Here is a 22,074-nt window from a genome sequence, read left to right on the forward strand (position 1 = left end):
AAGGGATTTATCAACTATAAACAGTCCTTAGGTCACAAAACTGCATGAAGTTGTGTTATTATAGCATTTACAAACACACATGGTTACAATTACTATATGCCTGAATATAACATGTATAAATGCTCATTTGAATAGTTTATTATTCATTTAATAACTCATTCTGAATTATCTTAAAAACCACCAACTACTCTTATATACAAATAGTTTGTAAATAATGCAATACATAATATAGTAATGAAAAATGAATCAGTAACAAAGCATGAAAATACAATTAAGTCAAGTCAAGAATACAGCGTTTGAAGCTGTATTTATAAACTGCTTCCTAAAGTCTATTAATGTAGAGTTAGTGCTAAACTAATGATGTATAGTGTATACTTACTATAAAAGTGTTATTCAGATTTTTTATCTAAAGAGCCGAGATTCAGTTTTTAATATAAAAATCCAAAGCTGATCTCTGGTTTTTAGAGCCAATGGTTCAGCTTTCACCACAGCATGTACTTCCTGTTTGCTCCAGGATCTTCTCTTTATGGGACCTATGGGTGGTTAAAATATAAAAAAGTGGTTTTAGTTGCATAAATGTTCAGTCATTTTTACAACATGTGCTGTTATGTTAGTTTAATATTGTGATAGAAAATGCTAGAAAAATATGTCTTGCCTATTATTAAAAATACTTAAGATGGAGATGGATTAAAAAATACTTCCTAATAACTTCAAATCTGGTTAATGGGGTTACACTTTATTCCATAGTCCAGTTTAGACATTCTTCTAACTATGCGTAACTCTGCAACTACGTTAATTATCTCACCGTAAAGTATTATGTATTAGAGTATTTCAATAAGACTAACGCTCATCTGATTATCAGTAGAGTATTAGCAGACTGTTAGCTCAAGTTTAGCTCAAAACACTACACTGTAACAGATATCTGTTCATTACCAGTTCCTGTATTTTGTGATTTACAAGTTTTTTTTTTTTGTTTTTTTTGTGGTGGTGAATTGCATTATGGGATGTTGATCTCTGCTCTGTGCACTTTTGATGTTGAAAATTCAACTCTACAGTTTAACAAAGTGACTTTTACTGACATTTTAGTAGTTTGAAATAATATAATGTATAAGAAATAATATATAGAGATAAATAAGTCTTTAGAATAACAGAAAATGTACCGGCAGTTTATTACAAGGTTTCTGTAGCATAATATACAACAACAACCCAAACAAAAAGTCACTTTTTTTTACTTTTTAAGATTAAAAGTTGTTGGAAGAAAGATCAAGATCCCATAATGCAATTCAAAAGCAGAAACAAACAGATTTCATAAAAACAAATTATGAAAAACTGCTAATTTAATTATTATTACTTATTTGTATTAATTTTAGAGTGTAGAGTATTAGCTGACAGTTAAGGTTACCTCAATAAAACCAACTCTCATTGGTCTCAGTAAATAGTACAGCAGACTGTTAGGTTACGCTCAAAATTAGTACAATATGACTAATTCTTATATAAATTTAGTAGAGCATTAGCAGTGTTGATTCTAACAGACAGTCTAATGGCTGTTAGTTGACAAGTAGTTGCAGTTACTTGTAGTTAGTAGTAGTAGTAGTAGTAAAGTAAATTATCAAAATAAAGTGTAACCAGATATGCAATTAGTATATTTTTCCAAAGTATTTAGCAATATTGTTTAACTAACATGAAATGAGACATCAAGTGCAACTGTACTGAAATCATCATAGAAGTAATGTGCTTCTGTCCTGTTTTACCCTACATGTTATGTAAATGAGCTTGTGCATTTGGACTTGTACAATAAAACAAGTCAGTCACAAATTAACTTTAATGATCATACCTCTCTTTTTTGTGAATGCTGGGTCTGCATCACTATCTTCACAGACACTGTACCATGGTGATGATACTTGAGGGGACTCTGAAAGTAAAAATCAAGTCTGAGAGTTGACTTCTCTGCATAAAGCTTACCAAAATATTTATTTGATTTTGTGTTGTTCTTTTTAATGGGTAAAAGCGTGTGATGGTAGCTTAAAAATAGTTTTCAAACATAGCACATACATATCATGATAAAAATAAACATTCTGAAAAAAGAAAAAATCTGATTAGAAAAATAAATAATATTTTTACCTTTTAGATTGGACTTCACCTCCTCCAAAATCACGATCCACTGTAACTTTCTCTGAATGTAAAAACCCACACAAAAATACATCATTTAAAACAATATGGTATATGTTTGCAAATACAAATGTGTATATAACATCCAGAAAATCTGGCACTGTATTACATGTTTGTGTGTAAACCCACGATTTGATCAAGATTCCCCCCTTTAAAATCTGCTGAGCGTCTGTTTTCAAGTCCCAGAAAAACTGAGTTGTGGGAACAGAGCAGTTCTCTTCTGCAGTCATACAGTCATAACACACACATACATATGAAGAGTTCGGTTGCAAAATGCGATAAACGGCATTTTTTGACATTTGGATTTTATTATTGGAAATCACTGTTCAGATGTACCTTAATCTATGTGTCAATTGCTGCCATTAATAACATTTAAGAATGCACATTTTAGGCCAAGTACAAAACGTATTTTTTTTCACAAAACGCAATATCCGTCAGACCAGTTTCTTTACAAAGTGCGATATAACAGTTAGAGAGCGTTCAGGATGCGGCGCGAGCTCAGCATCCCCTGGGAAGAGAGTCATCGCCGGTGAAGTGCTCAGAGTTTGCTCATTGATTTAGCGATAGAAGATGAAGTCTTCAACTTCACAAAAAATTATAAAAAGGCCACAAAAGTGGACCAGAATAAGATACTTCTGCGTCAACAATACACAAATGCAGCAGGGAACGAGTCTCCGCTGATGTCAAGAGAAGGCCTAGGAGCGCCTTTTTTCCTACTCCCCATCACAAGATACCTGTCTGCAAGTGTTCTTTATAAGTTTATTTTTTAAATAATTTCTTAAATGTAGCTGAGTAGCCTATCTGAAGATTTATTTATGTGGTTGCAGCTATTATTTAAAATTAATTCTTGTTGTTGTTGATTTATTACAAAGGAACTTAAAGGGCACATGTTGTTATGGAGAAAACGGTTTAGCTTTTTCACAACCAAATAAATAAGCTATAATTATTATTACAGTCAAATAATTCATTAAATATGACATAGCGAGGCAAGTTTGTGTCACGGACTCAGCTCCGCCCGCTCTAATCATACAGGTTTGGTTTTCTGCAGCGGTGTGGAAGGAGCCGCCCCCCACTCTTTCTGTACCAAGCTAAAGGTCATTTATCTAACTAACTTAATCTTACTTATCAAACAAAACATTGATTCACTAGCTTTTGGTAATGGTATTAATGTAGTATAATATAGCCTCAGGTGGATGTAGCGTTTTGCAAAAAAAAATAATAATAAAGTTACAGTATGTTATGTTGTGTACATTCTGGCCAAATCTAACTTAGAATCTTATTATTATTAATCAATCTTTGCATATATTATTCCATGTTTGACAATGTGGGTTGGATTAATATGTAGCATTTTGGCATGTTTTTTTTTACTTAATTATAGACATAAAATTAAATAAAAAATATCCTGGATTTGAAAATATTGTGTTCCTGGCCTTCACTGAGCTCAAGTTATAGTTTAATGTACAAAAATTGTGAATGAACTTGACAGTTGATGTCCTGAAAAATAATGTCAAAATTACCAACATTTTTTTAAATGGATATATCTCGTTCTGCAATGAAACTCTTTATATACAGTTGAAGTCAGAATTATTAGCCCCCCTGAATTATTAGACAGCTTGTTTATTATTTCCCCAATTTCTGTTTAACGGAGAGAAGATTTTTTTCAACACATTTCTAAACATAATAGTTTTAATAACTATTTCTAATAATCATTTCTAATAATGGACTTATTTTCTCTTTGCCATGACGACAGTAAATAATATTAGACTAGATATTCTTTAAGACACTTCTATACAGCTTAAAGTGAAATTTAAAGGCTTCACTAGGGTAATTAGGTTAACTAGACAGGTTAGGGTAATTAGTCAAGTTATTGTATAATGATGGTTTGTTCTGTAGATTATCGAGAAAAAATATAGCTTAAAGAGGCTAATAATTTTGTCCCTTAAACGGTGTCCAGAAGAAAAAAATATTACCAGACACACTGTGAAAATTTCCTTGCTCTGTTAAACATCGTTTAGGAAATATTTAAAAAAGAAGAGAAAAATTCCAAGGGGTCTAATAATTCTGACTTCAACTGTATATATATATATATATATATATATATATATATATATGAAAGTTATAGGAGCCATATTACTTTTCATTTAATTATAATGTTTATTTGTATACTGATTGGTTTGGGTTTCACAGTGACGTTTTATGTTTTGGTCACTTGGGCATAACTGACACCTGCTCGAACATATAAAGCGCGTGCACAATCACACAGGTGGAGGAGAGAAGGAGAGTGGGGTAGCCGTATTTTTTGTTGACCGCAAACAGCAGCGCAAACCAAGCAACGCAAAACTGTATCACAACGGCACACGCAACAATCATCACACCAACGCAATAATCGGCGCCATACAAAACAGGTATTCAAAGACACAAATTGCTGTATTGTTTTTTCATGCTTCAAGTTTACATAAAGTTTTCCATATAACATCTTGGGCTCAGTGTCTCTGTCTAAAGCCACCAGCGCGTCACAAATATAAAGGACCCTCACTGCCTCTCGAGCGACTTATAGGAGGCATCAGGAAGTCGCAATATTTTGTCAACAAAAAACGGCATCTTATCAGGAAAATCATCGCTCGCAAAATCAGCGCACAGACGAATCAGGAAGACGCCAAGTAAGTGATGCGATTGCAAACCAAATGGGCCACGTCATGTGTTCGTTTACATAGGACAGATAAGTTTATCTGTGGATATATGTGTGGATGAGGAATCTGGTTGGCATTGGTGCATGTTAAAGTTGTTTGGAATGCAAATCGGATGCGCGAGGTCGCGCGACTTACTTTGGTGTCTGTAGGAAGTCTGCACTTTGCGGCTTGTTTGTGTGATGCCGTGATGTTGTTTGGAAGGAAAATGAACTGCTGTTGAATTGAATCGAATCGTTTGAGCGTGTTCAAACGTTGCATTGTGTTTGGATGTTGTGATTCACTGAACACTGAATCAAAAGAGTCACTATGAGTCAAACTGGTGGTACCCCGTGCTCGGTTGAAGAGATGGGAAAGAAAAGGGAAAGCAAACTCACTCAAAAGGCCTTGCTGAATAAAATTGAGAGATTGCAATGTGAACGTAAACGTGCTGTTGATAAAATCAAAGTGGTGCCTGTTGACAACATGCTGGTGTCAAGTGGTCTTACAGGGGCTGGAGATGAGGACTGCAAGCTACCCATAGTACCGGTTCAGGTAAAATCTAATAAAGGAAGCAAAATTATTAATACCTATGCATTTTTGGACCAAGGGAGCACTGCAGTGTTTTGTACAGAGAACTTGATGCACAAGCTTCACCTTACAGGAAGGAAGGGGCGTATTCTTCTACGAACCATGGGGCAGGAGAAGGTTGTGAGTAGCAACATTATATCTGGTTTGGAGGTTGCAGCTCTGGAAGGAGATCGTTTTCTTGAGCTGCCAAAAGTTTATACACAAGAGTCCATGCCAGTGCACCGAGGAAATATTCCAACTAAAAATTCCGAAATAGAACTCCTGATAGGAACCAATGTCCCTAAAGCACTGGAACCATTACAAGTGGTATGCAGTGTAAATGATGGACCATATGCCATTAGAACCATGTTGGGCTGGACTGTTAATGGACCACTGATGGGAGACAGTGGAGAAAGGGTTAACTGGAAACAGCCCCTGGTAATGGTTAATAGAGTGTCAGCTGTAAATCTGGATGAGATTTGGCACCAACAGTTTAAAACTGACTTCCCTGAAAACAGTCTCGATGATTATGCTGGTATGTCAAGAGAAGATCAAAAATTCCTAGAACTAGTGAGTAATTCAGTAAAACATGTGAATGGGCACTACCAAATTGCATTACCATTAAGGAGCATTGACGTCAGCATGCCAAAAAACAAGAACATTGTCGAACAGCGTTTGCATCATCTGAAAAGGAGGTTTCAGAAAGATTCATTATTTCATGCTGAATATAACAACTTTATGAATGATCTGCTTCTTAAAGATTATGCTGAGAAGGTGCCTGTAGAGGAACTAGACCGCAGTGCTGGAAAGGTATGGTATATACCACACCATGGAGTGTTTCATCCCACCAAGGGAAAGATGAGAGTTGTGTTTGACTGTGCAGCGAGTTATCAAGGAACATCGTTGAATGCTCAGCTCTTACAGGGCCCAGATCTTACGAGTTCTTTGATAGGAGTCATGACTCGTTTTAGAAAGGAACCAGTAGTAATCATGGCTGATGTTGAATCCATGTTTTACCAGGTACGGGTCTCTTCGGATTACTCAGACCTGCTTAGGTTTCTTTGGTGGCCTAATGGAGATGTGGAACAACAACCTGTTGAATACCGTATGAAGGTGCATTTGTTTGGGGCAGCATCATCCCCTAGTTGTGCCAATTATGCCCTCAGAAGGTGTGCAGAGGATTATGGATGTCACTACAGTGAGAATGCAGTAGACAAATTATTGAACTCTTTTTATGTAGATGACTGCCTTGTGTCAGTTGTTACAGAGAAGGAAGCAGTGTCACTTTACCAGGAGCTGGTTTCTCTGTGTGCCAGGGGTGGGTTTTCCCTCACAAAATGGATAACCAACAGGCCTGGTGTATTGGAAGCTATCCCTGAAAGTCACAGAGCAAGAGGCATGGAAGGGTTAAACATGGAGTTGGATTCATTACCTGTGGAGAGAGTGCTGGGTTTGGAATGGTGCATAAAATCAGACTGTTTTAAGTTCAAGATTGTACTAAAGGATAGACCACTCACCAGAAGAGGAATTCTCTCTACTATCAGTTCAATTTATGACCCTCTGGGAATGCTAAGCCCTGTCATTTTAACAGCAAAGAAAATTCTGAGAGATTTGTGCAGGAGAGAAATTGGCTGGGATGACACTGTGCCGGAGTCCGTGTCAAAGGGTTGGCTGAAATGGCTGCAGCAGCTGCATTTGTTGGATGTGTTTAAGGTGGACCGATGTGTGAAACCATCATGCTTTGGAGATGTTGTTACAGCCCAGTTACACCATTTCAGTGATGCCAGTCAGGATGGGTATGGAACAGTGTCTTACCTGTTGCTGAAGAACCAGCATTCAGTAATGCACAGTGCTTTCATCATGGGGAAGGCAAGAGTGGCTCCGTTAAAATCCGTAACCATCCCTAGAATGGAGCTTATTGCTGCTACCATGGCCAGTCGCATGGACATTCTTTGGAGGAAAGAGATGCATATGGATCTTTTGGATTCTGTGTTTTGGACAGACAGTACATCTGTGCTCAAATACATCCGAAATGAAACCTCACGATTCAAAGTTTTCGTTTCTAATCGGGTCTCTCAAATCCTGAAAGTTTCCAGTCCTGAGCAGTGGAGGTATGTGGACACTGCAAGCAATCCAGCTGATATGGCATCTAGAGGTGTTAAGGTGGATGTGTTTATTCAAAACACTACATGGGTGTCAGGGCCTCACTTTCTTTTACATCCGGAGAGTGAGTGGCCTGTAAACAAGGACGTCAACTACCTTTCACCTGAAGACCCCGAGGTCAAAAATGTTGCTGCAACAAACGTTACACAACTCAAAGAAGATTCAGTCACTTACCTGATCAAGTATTTTTCTTCCTGGACACGCCTTAAGAAATCCGTAGCATGGTTCTTGAGGATCAAGGACTGGCTCATGTCTTGTTTAAAGGAAACAAGGCACTTTCATCAGACCGTTGTACAGTCTGACAACAATGCACAGCAGAGCTCCTCCGTGGCAGAGGAGATTGATTATTTTAAAAGGACAAGCAGTAAACTTACAGTGGAGGACTTGGACCGGGCTGAGCTTGCCATCATTAAATTCTGTCAGGGACAGAGATTTCCTGAAGAGCTAGCCAGTCTGGACAAAGGGCAACATATTAAAATATCCAGTCACCTCCATAAACTCTGTCCACAGCTGCAAGATGGAATCCTGAGAGTTGGTGGTCGTCTCTGTAGGTTGGCTATGCCTGTGGAAGTTAAACACCCTATAATATTAACAAAAGATCTTCACATTTCAGAACTCTTGCTGAGACATATCCATCAGGAAGTGGGGCATGGTGGACGGAACCATATGCTGTCCAAATTGAGGGAGAAGTACTGGATAACTGGTGTCAGTGTAGCCATAAGGAAAGTACTGTCCAAATGCATCGTCTGTCGCCGTCTAAATGCTCTGCCAGTTTACCAGCAAATGGCAGACTTGCCACACGAAAGAATAGTCCCAGATGAACCACCATTTACTCGAGTGGGAGTGGACTATTTTGGACCTTTTGAGGTTAAGAGCCGAAGGAGCATGGTAAAGCGGTATGGGGTTATATTTACCTGTCTTGCCATCAGAGCTGTACACCTTGAGGTTGCTCCATCTCTGGATACGGACTCATTCATTAATGCACTCAGGCGTTTCATTTCCAGAAGGGGACAGGTGCGAGAGATCCGTTCAGATAACGGAACTAATTTTGTAGGTGCAGAACGTGAGTTGAAAGCTGCTATTAAACAGTGGAACCAGGGGCAGATCAATGATCTTTTGCTGCAGAAGGGAATCAGATGGAGTTTTAACCCACCGGCTGGCTCTCATCATGGAGGATCATGGGAGAGGTTAATAAGATCAGTGCGTAAAGTCCTTAAATCAATGTTTAAGGTGCAAAACCTGGATGAAGAAGGTCTTCACACAGTGCTCTGTGAGATTGAAGCCATCATCAACAGCCGTCCAATCACCAAGGCTTCCATGGATCCAAATGACCTGGAAGCACTAACTCCAAACCACTTGTTGCAGTTAAAGACTTCACCATCATTACCCCCAGGGTTGTTCCAACCGACAGACATGTATGCACTTAGGAGGTGGAAACAGGTACAATACATGTCCGATCTATTCTGGAAGAGATGGGTTAAGGAATACTTACCTCAGCTACAGGAGCGTCAGAGATGGATTGGAGTTAAGAGGAACCTCGTTGTGGGAGATCTTGTGATCATTATGGACAGCACAGCTCCTAGAAATTCTTGGCCAACAGGTCGAGTGATCCAAACCTTCCCAGACCGAGGAGGATTTGTCCGTCAAGTACGGATTAAAACAAAAACCAGCTGTTTGGAAAGACCTATTACCAAGGTCTGCTTGCTGCAGGAGGCTGAGTTTGATTAAATATGAACTACAGTTAAATTCTTTTCTTTTTTTTGATAATTCGAACCAACTCGCTCCTTAAGATCTCAAAATTCAGGGCTTCTGGAAGTACCTAGAATAGCAAAATCAAGTAAAGGAGGTCGAGCCTTCTCTTTCATGGCTCCTACACTCTGGAATAGCCTTCCTGGTAATGTCCGAGGCTCAGACACACTATCCCAGTTCAAAACTAGATTAAAGACCTATCTGTTTAGTAAAGCATACACTCAGTGCATCACCTAGCGGGTTCCACACTGGCTTCTACATCTTGCTTATATACACTATGAACAGCAGCTACGCTAATTATTCTCTTTTCTCTATTTTCACCTGGGGATACTCATCCCGAGGTCCTCAGATTAGGCGGAGTCACTGATTGGATCCAAGACCAGCGACGTGATGATCCCAAGGATTCCATATCCGGGACCAGGCCATATCCTGAGCTGCTGCTGCGCTGATGGTCGTGGGGAGTGGAGAACATGAGTCTGATTCCAGCGACGCTCCAGGGACAGACGAGTCTTCATTGAGGCCATCTTCCAGCATAAACCACGGCGAATGAAGTTCTGCACAAGACATTTGGCCAGCGGAGAAATTAAAATGGTCGTGCCCAACTGAGTCTGGTTCTCTCAAGGTTTTTTTTCTTCACTCCCATCAGGTGAAGTTTTTTTTCCCTCTCCGCTGTCGCCACTGCCTCGCATGGTTCAGGATTGGTAGAGCTACGCATCGATGAATTTGCTCTTCGGTGTTTGAACTCTCAGTAATGATTAAATCACACTGAACTGAGCTAAACTGAACTGAACTGAACTTAAACACTAAAACCTGAACCACACTGTTCCAGTTACTATGACCATTTATGTGAAGCTGCTTTGACACAATCTACATTGTAAAAGCGCTATACAAATAAAGCTGAATTGAATTGAATTGAATTGAATAATTCCTTTTGTGGATTTTTTTTTTTTGTTTTTTTTTTTGTGGATTTTGCCATTAGGACACAAAGAAGAAAAGTATGGACATTTTACTGTTGGACTTTACAGTTGAACTTTTGTGTGTTTGATTTATGTCTCCTATCTGTAATTTTGGATAATTATTATGTGGTGATCTAATAATTAGGGGCTGGTGTATAGGAGCCATATTACTTTTCATTTAATTATAATGTTTATTTGTATACTGATTGGTTTGGGTTTCACAGTGACGTTTTATGTTTTGGTCACGTGGGCATAACTGACACCTGCTCGAACATATAAAGCGCGTGCACAATCACACAGGTGGTTTTTTGTTGACCGCAAACAGCAGCGCAAACAGCAGCGCAAACCATGCAACGCAAAACTGTATCACAACGGCACACGCAACAATCATCACACCAACGCAATAATCGGCACCATACAAAACAGGTATTCAAAGACACAAATTGCTGTATTGTTTTTTTCATGCTTCAAGTTACATAAAGTTTTCCATATAACATCTTGGGCTCAGTGTCTCTGTCTAAAGCCACCAGCGCGTCACAAATATAAAGGACCCTCACTGCCTCTCGAGCGACTTATAGGAGGCATCAGGAAGTCGCAATAAAAGTATATACAGTTGAAGTCAGCCCACCTTTTTAAAACTTTTTTACAAATATTTCCCAAATGATGTGTAACAGAGCAGGGAATTTTTTCATAGTATGTCTGATAATATTTTTTTCTTCTGGAGAAAGTCTTATTTGTTTTATTTCAGCTAGAATAAAAGCAGTTTTAATTTTTTATGAACCATTTTAAGGTCAATATTATTATCCCTCCAATAACTTGCCTAGTTACCCTAATTAACTTAGTGAAGCCTTTAAATGTCACTAAGCTGTATAGAAGTGTCTTGAAAAATATCTAGTCAAATAATTTTTACTGTCATCATGGCAAAGAGAAAATAAATCAGTTATTAGAGATGAGTTATTAACACTGTTATGATTAGAAATGTGTTTAAAAAATCTGCTTTCCATTAAACAGAAATTTAGTACAAGAAATAAACAAGGGGGCTAATAATTCTGACTTCAACTGTATATAATTAAAAATATATATTTTATATATAATTTTATAAATATTTTATAAAAAAATATTTTATATATTTTTATATATAATTTATAATTTTTATTTTGAAAAATATAATTTAGACAGTAGTACTCAAGGGTCCAGGGGTCTGTTCTTCGGACCTCGCTTAAATAATCTAAGAATATATTACAGATCCTGGATCTTTTAATCTTGATAACTCATCTTAGGCTAATTTGGTTCTTTAAAAAAGTTTGCGAATCAGATTAAACTGATCTGAGAGGTGTTGTGACTGTGTGTTGTGACAGATCTATCGATCCTCAAAATCATTATCAGCAATACAACGATTGGCTGACGGCACAGCAGCTTGATGACATCTGATTAATGCACAGTTATCAAAATTACATGAAATCCGTAGTAAACGGTTCGTTGAATCTGATATGCAATAACAGAGTTGTGAGTTACGTGCTGGAGCAGAGCAGTTCTCTTCCTCTGTCATATGGTCATCCTTCAATAAAAGCTGAATATAAAAAATATATATTAGTTAGACAGCAGTACTCAAGGGTCGCGGTCCCCACTATGTCAGACCTTACTGTGTGTGTATTGAGGACTAAGTGTGTTTCACAGCTTCTCTAACATGCCTCTGGTCCCCACAATGTCAGTGCATATGTTCACCAATTAGGACCCACACTCTGTTTCATTTCTATATTTTGATTAAGTTAAATAGTTACAATTAAATACACCACTACTACAACAACAACTACTATCACTACTACAACTAATAATAATAATAATAATATTAAAAATAATTGTTATTATTATTATTATAAACACACCTCAGAGTTGTGGTTCTCCTACTGGAGCAGAGCAGTTCTCTTCCTCTGTCATATGGTCATCCTTCAATAAAAGCTGAAAAAAAAAAATAAAATATATATATTTTAGTTAGACAGTAGTACTCAAGGGTCCCGGTCCCCACTACGTCAGACATTACTGTGTGTATTCAGGACTAAGTGTGTTTCACAGCTTCTCTAACATGCCTCTGGTCCCCACAATGTTACACTAGTGCATATGTTCATACATTAGGACACACACTCTGTTTCATTTCTATATTTTGATTAAGTTAAATAATTACAATTAAATGCACTACTACTACAACAACTAGTAATAATAATAATAATAATAACAACAACAACAACAATATTAATAAACACACCTCATCAGAGGGTTGTGGGTCTCGTACTGGAGCAGAGCTGTTCTCTCCTTCTGTCATACGTTCATACTTCAGCAAACCTGAATATAAAAATATATATATATTAGTTAGACAGCAGTACTCAAGGGTTCCGGTCCCCACTATGTCAGACCGTACTGTGTGTGTATTCAGGACTAAGTGTGTTTCACAGCTTCTCTAACATGCCTCTGGTCCCCACAATGTTACACTAGTGCATACGTTCACCAATTAGGACACACACTCTGTTTCATTTCTATATTTTGATTAAGTTAAATAATTACAATTAAATGCACTACTACTACAACAACAACTACTGCTACTACTACTACTACTACTACTATTACTAATAATAATAACAACAACAACCATAATAAACACACCTCATCAGAGTTGTGAGTCTCGTACTGGAGCAGAGCAGTTCTCTTCCTCTGTCATATGGTCATCCTTCAATATAAGCTGAATATAAAAAAATTTATATTAGTTAGACAGCAGTACTCAAGGGTTCCGGTCCCCACTATGTCAGACCGTACTGTGTGTGTATTCAGGACTAAGTGTGTTTCACAGCTTCTCTAACATGCCTCTGGTCCCCACAATGTTACACTAGTGCATATGTTCACCAATTAGGACACACACTCTATTTCATTTCTAGATTTTGATTAAGAAAATAATTACAATTAAATGCACTACTACTACAACAACAACTACTACAACTACTACTACTACTACTACTACACAGCAAATTTTTTGGAGTTGAAAAATTAGGAGTTAGGCAAAAAAGTGTGAGAGTAAATTTTTTTGAGTTTATTTTTAAACTTTAACACGATTTTGTGTTATGGGATACCCCTTGCTGTGTTGTATTTTGGAGTTCATTCTCTGGTGTTCAGAAACGTGCTTTAACTCCTTACTGGAGTTAAATTTTTAGAAAGTTTAGAAAGTTTTAGAAAGCTTTTTCTAAATGTTGGATGTTTTGTAGCAGAAGTGTGTTTTGCTGTAGCTGTTTCATTTTGTACTGTGAGGCTAGTGACTGCATGTGGCTAACTTAGCATAGCATGTTAGCTTTTCCAATGTGGCAGTTTTTTTTTTAAAAATGTTGTGGATTTGAACAAGCTAACACTAGCTAATAATCTTTTCTTCCCCTGTGTTTCTAAAAATATGTGTTCTGCTGTCAAAAAGGTGGTAGGCCTACTTGATCAGATGGAGAAACCTGCTGTTCACATTTCAAATAGGCTAACTTACACAACGAGGTAATGTCAATATCTTTTATCCAGCAATAGAGCTTTATGTCTGTAAGATTTAATATGTGTAATATTGCTCATGAAATGTTTTGGATTGTATCATGATTTAGTCGTGACCGTGAGAGTATGCTGTTTTCAGCTATATTTACATTACATTTTCAATCACACTAACATAAGTTGTTAAATAACATTTATCTTTTTTATTTCAGGCCACGATGCTGATAAAAGTGCAATTTGGAGGCAAGAAAAAATATATTAAACTGGAAGAAGATTGTTTCTTGGATTTTTTCAGTGCGGGTGAGTTTTAGTGTAACAGAGTTTTTTTTTTTAATTATAATAATAATAAGTCATTTTGAAATTTATTTGATAAATTATACATTGTTGTTATGTTGTAGTCCAGCACAAGTTTGTGATACCAGAGGATACAGCATCGAAAGTCACAGATGACCATGGCATAGAGGTGGATGAGGATGTATTTCAAGAACTTGCAACAACCAAAGAAACATGTCATCCACACTAATGATGGTAGGTTATTTAAGAACATTTTTATAAATTTTGAAAGTTGGTCTCATGACTCAAAGTGAAAGTGTGCATTTCAGAACCATTTACTGACACGTGTTGTTGTTGTTTTTTCATCAGATTTGACTGTCCTGCAGCAAGGGGCTGTTAAAGTGCCCTCCTCCCCAAGTATGACAGATACATTGTCTGTGTCAAGCAGTTTGAGCAGCAGTGATTCTGGATCTCAAATTATTCAACCTTTAATGGGCAGTGTCCAAAAAAATCAAAGTTTTTTTTAAACTTCCATATACATAGAAATTATACCGTAAACATTACAAAATAACGTTACATAATGAATGCATTTTAAAGTAAAACATAGTATAAACACAGTTATTAGATTTAGTTTTTTTTTGTTAAAAAAATGTTAATTTTGGTTATCTTTCTAAATACTTTTTTTTCTTCGTTTCAGAAAATCGAGCAAATTCTAACATCAAAGCCAGCAGAGTTGACTGTGATTGAGGAGTATGACAAGATATTTTTTTACTGCTTTTGATTCCTGTGAAGTTAATTTTATATAATGTAATGTGTTGATTGTCTCATGCAATTTTACTAAGTCATTGGTTTTAGTTGGCACTAGCTGCTAACATATATTAATTGTAAATGTTTTGCTGTTAAATTTAATGCTGTGATGACAATTAATTTCAAAGTGTGTACATCGATGGAAATTCTAAATCTAATGTGTGGATTTGCATGAATAAAAGCAGTAAGTAAAGAGTATTGCATCAGTTCAGTCATTTTCGTATATATATATATTTGTTTGAAGTACACTTTAACTCTAAAAAGTGTTACATTTTAACATTGGTAAGGAGTTTATATTATACCCAAATGTAAAAGTACTCTCTGTAGGAATACAATTTTAACTCCAGAAAGTGTTATAATCTAACTCCAAAAAATGTGTTAAAATTCAACTCCAAAAGCAGAGTGATTTTAACTCTGAATGGGAGTACATTTGATGGTCACGCATGTACACTCAGATTGAGTTGATTTTGAATCCCAGGGAGTTTATTCCAAAGACCAGAATTTGCTGTGTACTAATAATAATAACAACAACATTAAACACACCTCATCAGAGTTGTGGGTCACGTACTGGAGCAGAGCAGTTCTCTTCCTCTGTCATATGGTCATCCTTCAATATAAGCTGAAAATAAAAAAAATTATATTAGTTAGACAGCAGTACTCAAGGGTTCCGGTCCCCACAATGTCAGACCGTACTGAGTGTGTATTCAGGACTAAGTGTGTTTCACAGTTTCTCTAACATGCCTCTGGTCCCCACAATGTTACACTAGTGCATACGTTCACCAATTAGGACACACACTCTGTTTCATTTCTAGATTTTGATTAAGTTAAATAATTATAATTAAATGCACTACTACTACAACAACAACAACAACTACTACTACTACTACTAATAATAATAATAATTATTATTATTATTATTAAATTTAAACACACCTCATCAGAGGGTTGTGGGTCTCCTACTGGAGCAGAGCAGTTCTCTTCTTCTCGTCATATGATCATACTTCAATGAAAGCTGAATATAAAAAACACAAAATAATAATTAGACAGTAGTACTCGGCTCCTGGTCCCCACTATGTCAGACCGTACTGTGTGTGTATTGAGGACTAAGTGTGTTTCACAGCTTCTCTAACATGCCTCTGGTCCCCACAATGTTACACTATTGCATATGTTCATAAATTAGGACACACACTAAGTTAAATAATTACAATTAAATGCACTACTACAGCAACAACATCTACTACTACTACTACTACTACTACTACTACTAATAATAATAATAATACTAATAAACATACCTCATCAGAGTTGTCGGAGCAGTTTTCTTCTGCAGTCATATGGGCATCCTTCAATGAAAGCTATTTAAAAACAGCTTTGTTATATAAGTCATGTCATGACTATAAAGCTTTCATGACAGTCTTATGAACCCCCCTTTAAAGTAAAGCATTACCCAATTAATTAAACTTTTTTACCCATTAAGACACGAAGAAGATATTAAGAGATTGATTTCATTATCTCTTATGGATGATGCAAACTCTTTATTTTTGAACAGATTTACCCTTAATCTATATTAACATTAAAAAACTCTTAGCTTTGCTGAATGTATTAAGGATTAATGTATTAAGTAATCAAAATGTCAAACCTTTCTCCAAGGCCAATCACATGCGCCATAGTCAAATGTTATTTCCTCTCCAAAGAAAATATCCCTGATTGCAAAAAGGCACAAATGAGGTTTTCTCTGAACAACGATCTTATTGACAGTGCAGTTAGGGTGCAGATCGTCCTCATGATCGGCATCAATGCTGCAAAACTAAGAGAAAAGAGCAAGCAACATTTTAATTATGCCCTCTCATAGCAATAAAAAGCTAAACTATGGCATGAATACAAACACAATGAATATAATATATACATGTACATTTGAATGGGGAAAACACTTAACCACCTGTTCTTGTTTTACCATATAAAGTCAAACATAAAGACAGTATTTTTATTATATCTCATATATGTTTTGCTTCCACAAGGTCTATCATTTGTACTCAACCACAAAACTTCCTTTGATAAATGTGGACAACGCAAACTCTGACCTAAAAGATTTAATGAAATGTGTAGGGTTCAAAAACTACAAAAACCTCACATTAGCATCCTCTCTGTGTGTGAATTATAAATACAGTAAACCTTTTGAAGTGGATCAGAACCTTTCCTCAATGTTGTTCTAATACTATTGAACACCTGTTCTTCTTTCTTAGGACAGTTTTAAAGAACTTTTTTTCCACTTCAATTGTTTACAGGTCACACTTTACAATCAGGTTTTATTAGTTAATGTACTTACTAACATGACCTAGTAATGAACAATGCATGTACAGCATTTATTAATCAGTTTAACATTTACTAATTACTAATGCATTATTCAAATCTAAATTCATGCTTGTACCAGTAATAATGCATTGCAATAATTAATGCATTGTGCGTGTTCAACTAGTAATGAACAACTTTATTTTCATTTACTAAAGTTAACAAACATGAACAAACACTGTAATAAAGTATTATTTATTGTTCATGTTAGTAAATGCATTAACCAGCATTAACTAATTTAACCTTATTGTAAAAGGCTACCAGTTGACAGCAAATAAATAAATAAAACACACACAGTGAACATTTATGTACTTTTATATATGTTTTACACTAAGTTATATATTTATAATTATTTATCTAAAATAAAACGTTTCTACACGTCATAGAACAATAAATTAAGTACATTTCTAGGACCAGATAGCCCCACATTTTAATTATAACCTCTAACGTTATATTACTACATTAACGTATAAATAGTATATAATAGTGTTATTTCAGGATTAACGTTAAATGTTTAAACCAATTAACCATTTAAAAAGTACGATACAAGAACTATGAAAACATACCTTAGTAACCTTCTATATATTCGGTTTCCAGTGAATGGGTCTTGTCAGTGGAGCTGGTGATGTGTTTCTCCGCATCTTTTAATGGTTTTATCCTCCGTCGATCCATTTAGCCGCCCGGTGATTGGTGACTGTCTGACCGCGGCTCATGCACTCCACCCCGGCCTCTGACTCACGTAGCACCGGGCAGTTAGCACGTTAGCACATTAGCGCGAGTAACTTTTACTCGTGTAAACAAGTTAAATTACATACCGAACTGTAGTTTGTGTCTTATCAGTGTTATATTAATACGTAATTTGAAACAACATCGATTAAAACACCCAGGAAATTAGTTAAAACATTTAATTAACTATACCTGATAACTGTCAAAATATGCAACATAAGTATTTGTCATATAACCTATTTTATTACATTATGATGGTGAAAAACATTCTAACTTACCCAAAAATTCGAATAATTTGATGATAGATCTTAATTAAGTTGATTAAAGTCGGATTCATTTATGAGATTGCGCATGTGCAGTAGGCGTCAAGTGTGTGTCAGGGTGCAGTACCGCCATCCGACTACAGGACCGCTATAGAGCAGTGCGCCGACACACACTTACACACTCAATTCAGGTAAATGGTCAAGGTGGGGATCAGTGAAAAAAACTGCACTAGGCATATCAGCAACGCCCCCTGAGTCTTTTAAAGGCAAAACATAGTGTGTTTTTGGTCCCCACTTTGTGAGTGTGCTATCATGCTGAGGTCCCCACCATGTAATAAAAACAAACAAACAAACACACACACACACACACACACACACACACACACACACACACACACACACACACACACACATATATATATATATATATATATATATATATATATATATATATATATATATATATATCCATGGGCCACTGTAAAGTAATATGGTTCTGTCATAACGTTTTGAATGAAAATCTGCATTTGGATAAGACACCTTTAGTATAGTTTTGATTTTAAGGCATAATAAAGATCAAATGCAAGTACGAGTGGATTTACATTGAAAATTTCAAACGCATCAAGAAAACCATGTGCTAAGGAAATTTCAAACCATTTGGAACGCACAGAGACGAGCTTTTGTGCAAAAATGAACTTAAAGGTGCCTTTAAAAAAGTGTCAAAGTACTTTAGAAAACAAAAAAGCAAACCCCCAATAGGTGGCAGCAAGAGGCCGCTTTATTTGAGTAAAGCATTGAACGATTCATTCAGCCAAAGAAGCCAATAGGATGAACGGACAGTTGAATCAATCCCTGAATCATCGACTCACCCGAGTCTTCTTGGCGAAGGCCTGAATCGTTCGTGCAGGGAAACGTCGCTGTGTATTATTCAGAGATGGCCAACTGTTCTGCTGTTTATTTTATTATACTTATCGCAATGATTTTACTACTACTATCAATAAAATTAATATTAATAATGATAATATTGCCGGAAGTTGTACAGCGCATGCGTCACGTGTTCATCATCAGCATCCATGACAACCGTCCTGTGGGTGTTGTTTGAATCTCGCTGTGTCGATTGGCATCTGATCTCTGCGTCCTCCGTGACAATTTTTCCAGATTATCGATATTATTGATCGTTGGATACGTCGATTGATCGCCTGCTGTTCCCATCACTCAGGTTTGACCCTTTTTATTACGCTGTGCTTTGTGTTTGTGTTCAGTATGTCTTGTGTTCACTACAGGTTCCAGAGTCGACTCACCTACGACTCGCTCCAGTTTGAAGGCCTCAACATCAGCGCGGGGGAGCTGAAGCGGCAGATCATGAGGAGCAAGAGGCTGAAGTTCTGCCAGCTGAAGATCAGCAACGCCCAGACTGATGAAGGTGAGTTGAGGAAAAGACACTTCAACTGTTCTACGCTAACATTAGATGCGTTACATCAGACACTTCTGGAAGCTGTAAGGTGGTGCTGATGCTGACATGTAGGGATGTTTTGACTGTTTTAAAAGGCTAATGGCTCTCAAAGTATACCGTGCTCCATAATTATGTGCTGATTCTGATTTTATTTTGCTGTCAGAATACACAGATGATGCTCTCATCCCTAAAAACACGTCGGTCATCATCAGACGGATCCCTGCGGCGGGACTGAAGTCCTCAAACAGAAGATTTGTTGGGTGAGTGCTGTGAAATGAGCACACGCGTCCTCTGTTAGATGTTATATGAAGACTCCTGGTCTGTCCCTGGTGTTTTAGTCACACAAGCTCCTTTGTTTTGCAGACATCAAGCTGGACGCTGGCGTGAACCTTCACCTAGAGCTGATCCTTCACTCCTCTCACTGGAGCAGTTGTTGAAGGTATTGAACAAATGAATAGCACAATAGCAAAACGCAATGTAAAGCACACAATATACGCACACGCACTCAGCTTCTTAGGGAGATTTGAGATTGTTTGAAGGGTTGAGGGTGAAAAAGATTCAAATGTGCAAATGCCTGTGAAACAGACTGAGAATCTGGCTGAGGCAAAGGCGTCAGAGGAGGACAAGCTGAAAGCGGTGATGTACCAGTCCAGCCTGTGCTACTACTCCAGCAGGTGAGCGTTCAGACACTGACAGGTTTGCTTTGTGAGAGATGTCTGAGCTGATTCTCATGGTTCTGATGTTCACTAGTGAGGCCATGAGGCTGCTTGGGATCCCGGGACACCACATTAGGCACTGCCCCACTAATGTGGTAACTGGGTTTTCCAAGCTCACGGTTGCTGTGAACTTGAGCTCTTGTCCTCATCAGTCAGATTGTTTGCTCAGAGTTTGACTGTCACTCCTCAATTCACAGGGCAGCCGCTCCGCGCCGCACAAGCGCATCCGGAAGAGCACAGGGATTCCCCGCAGCTTCCTGTTGGAGGTGGACGACCCAGACCGAAAGGGAGTCATGATAGACGGCAGCGGCAGATACGTCATTCCCATCATAGACGCGTGAGTAAACTGTACTTGGCATAGCCGCATGTTCTAGTGTTTGTCCAAATCTCACATGATGTCTGCTTGTGTGTGTTTGCGCTCGATCTGTTCAGTGAGGCCTATGCTGCTGAGAAGAGAAAGAGGCCGTCCTTCTCCTGCCAGACCGAGCCTTTGCCCTCCTCGTCCTCAGCAGGTGCGGCATCTTCGGTCCGGGACGCCGGAGGGAAACGGTCCCGCTCCCCATCTTCACCAGAGACGCGCGGCGACCAGAAGAGACCACGTCGCTGAGAGACCTTCATCCAAGAGACCTGGAGCCGACGTGTAAATATTGTACATAGTTTATTAATAAAAGATAATAAAGATTATAGCCGCATGAACTGTGTGGACTGGTTAACCTTCACTCCAGCAGTGCAACACACACACACACACACACACACACACGAATGAATTCATAAACACAATATCATGAAGTTTTGCTTTAATTTAGGAAAAGAGAAACTCTTCTGGGCTAAAATCTGATGGGTTTTTTTCAGCGTTCTTACTTCAGTCTTTAATGTCAGGTGATCCTTCAAATGTCAGTGTAAAGTGTTGAGTACACTATTAGTGCTCAGTCGTGTTTTTCATAGTTACCAGTGCCGATGGAGTTTTTTAAAGCGTCATATTCTGCTGGAAACGTTTCATTTGAATGGTAATGTCCCATAAGCGGAGGTCTTGTGAGTAACTTCACAAGTCGGTCAAAGTCTACACCGGTGACAAGCTCATCTACTCCCAGAACCTGCTACTCTCTACCTACACGTTGTCAGCTGATGTTTCAAAACCTCAACACTCGCATACAGAACAGCCTCAGCGTCTGCACCTCTTATCGGCACTAGCTGCAAGTCTACACCCCCTCTGTCCAGAAGTGAGCACAGCCTCTTGGTACCATCCCAGCAAGCATTTTTTTGGGGTGTTTAAAGGTGCCAACTGACCATCAAAAGTAAAAATGACTCATTTTATCTCATCCCAACAGGGAAACCACCAACAATAAAGAATGAGTTACTATCTGGTGTCATGGCTTTGCAATTAAAACAAGTTTAGTTATAATGGAGGTCATTGGGGGCAAAAACAGCCACTTGAACAATATGAACAATACATAAGGGTTAAAAGTCTAATAGACGGCTTGGTTAAAACCAGGCTAAATCTAGGCTGTCAGTGAGTGTGCACCCCTAACCCCGCCTCTCACAGTGACCTCACTAGCTCCGCTGAGTGCTTTGTGTCTCAGATTGCATGCAAGTCTGCAGCCAGATACTGCTGGAAGCTAGTCATCAAATACACAGGAACGAATGACTACACGTGTCAATCTGTCTATTAAACTATCTAATCTGTCTAGTCAGTCTTTTATTATC

General features: G+C 37.7%; 1 protein-coding gene and 2 long non-coding RNA genes across 8 annotated transcripts in view; 2 read left to right on the forward strand and 1 right to left on the reverse strand.

Moving 5' to 3' along the window:
- LOC141375774 (uncharacterized) overlaps window positions 1-18,331 on the reverse strand; it is a 57,777-nt gene extending 39,446 nt beyond the window's left edge. For 2 of the 4 annotated variants that reach the window (XR_012384564.1, XR_012384565.1), the window contains exons 1-13: window positions 18,217-18,331; window positions 17,779-17,942; window positions 16,503-16,670; window positions 16,159-16,218; window positions 15,797-15,875; window positions 15,407-15,482; window positions 12,932-13,007; window positions 12,537-12,613; window positions 12,160-12,232; window positions 11,789-11,843; window positions 2,122-2,173; window positions 1,835-1,912; window positions 380-533 (exon numbers count right to left, since the gene is read on the reverse strand). This is a non-coding gene — a long non-coding RNA (uncharacterized lncRNA). Of the gene's footprint in view, window positions 1-379; window positions 534-1,834; window positions 1,913-2,121; window positions 2,174-11,788; window positions 11,844-12,159; window positions 12,233-12,536; window positions 12,614-12,931; window positions 13,008-15,406; window positions 15,483-15,796; window positions 15,876-16,158; window positions 16,219-16,502; window positions 16,671-17,778; window positions 17,947-18,216 lie in introns of all 4 variants that reach the window. The other 2 variants (XR_012384566.1, XR_012384563.1) reach the window with 2 other exon arrangements.
- On the forward strand, window positions 13,398-14,511 carry LOC141375782 (uncharacterized). Its single transcript, XR_012384593.1, has 4 exons — window positions 13,398-13,795; window positions 13,996-14,083; window positions 14,182-14,311; window positions 14,426-14,511. It is a non-coding gene; the product is annotated as an uncharacterized lncRNA (long non-coding RNA).
- A 464-nt stretch (window positions 18,332-18,795) lies between the features above and the next one.
- On the forward strand, window positions 18,796-21,073 carry LOC141375688 (E3 ubiquitin-protein ligase RBBP6-like). 3 transcript variants are annotated; one of them, XM_073910549.1, is made up of 7 exons: window positions 18,966-19,624; window positions 19,818-19,914; window positions 20,018-20,093; window positions 20,240-20,328; window positions 20,405-20,465; window positions 20,568-20,707; window positions 20,803-21,064. In XM_073910549.1, exons 1-7 carry the CDS (start codon window positions 19,465-19,467, stop codon window positions 20,975-20,977), a joined length of 798 nt encoding a protein of 265 aa, XP_073766650.1. In that variant the 5' UTR covers window positions 18,966-19,464; the 3' UTR covers window positions 20,978-21,064. The 3 variants fall into 3 exon arrangements, with proteins under 3 accessions (XP_073766651.1, XP_073766650.1, XP_073766653.1); XM_073910550.1 differs by lacking the exon at window positions 20,405-20,465 and having other exon boundaries at window positions 18,796-19,624; window positions 20,803-21,073; XM_073910552.1 differs by lacking the exons at window positions 20,405-20,465; window positions 20,803-21,064 and having other exon boundaries at window positions 20,568-20,763.
- Window positions 21,074-22,074: the final 1,001 nt, after the last annotated feature.

The sequence above is a fragment of the Danio rerio genome, chromosome 8 (assembly GCF_049306965.1).
Source record: "Danio rerio strain Tuebingen ecotype United States chromosome 8, GRCz12tu, whole genome shotgun sequence".
NCBI lineage: Eukaryota > Metazoa > Chordata > Actinopteri > Cypriniformes > Danionidae > Danio > Danio rerio.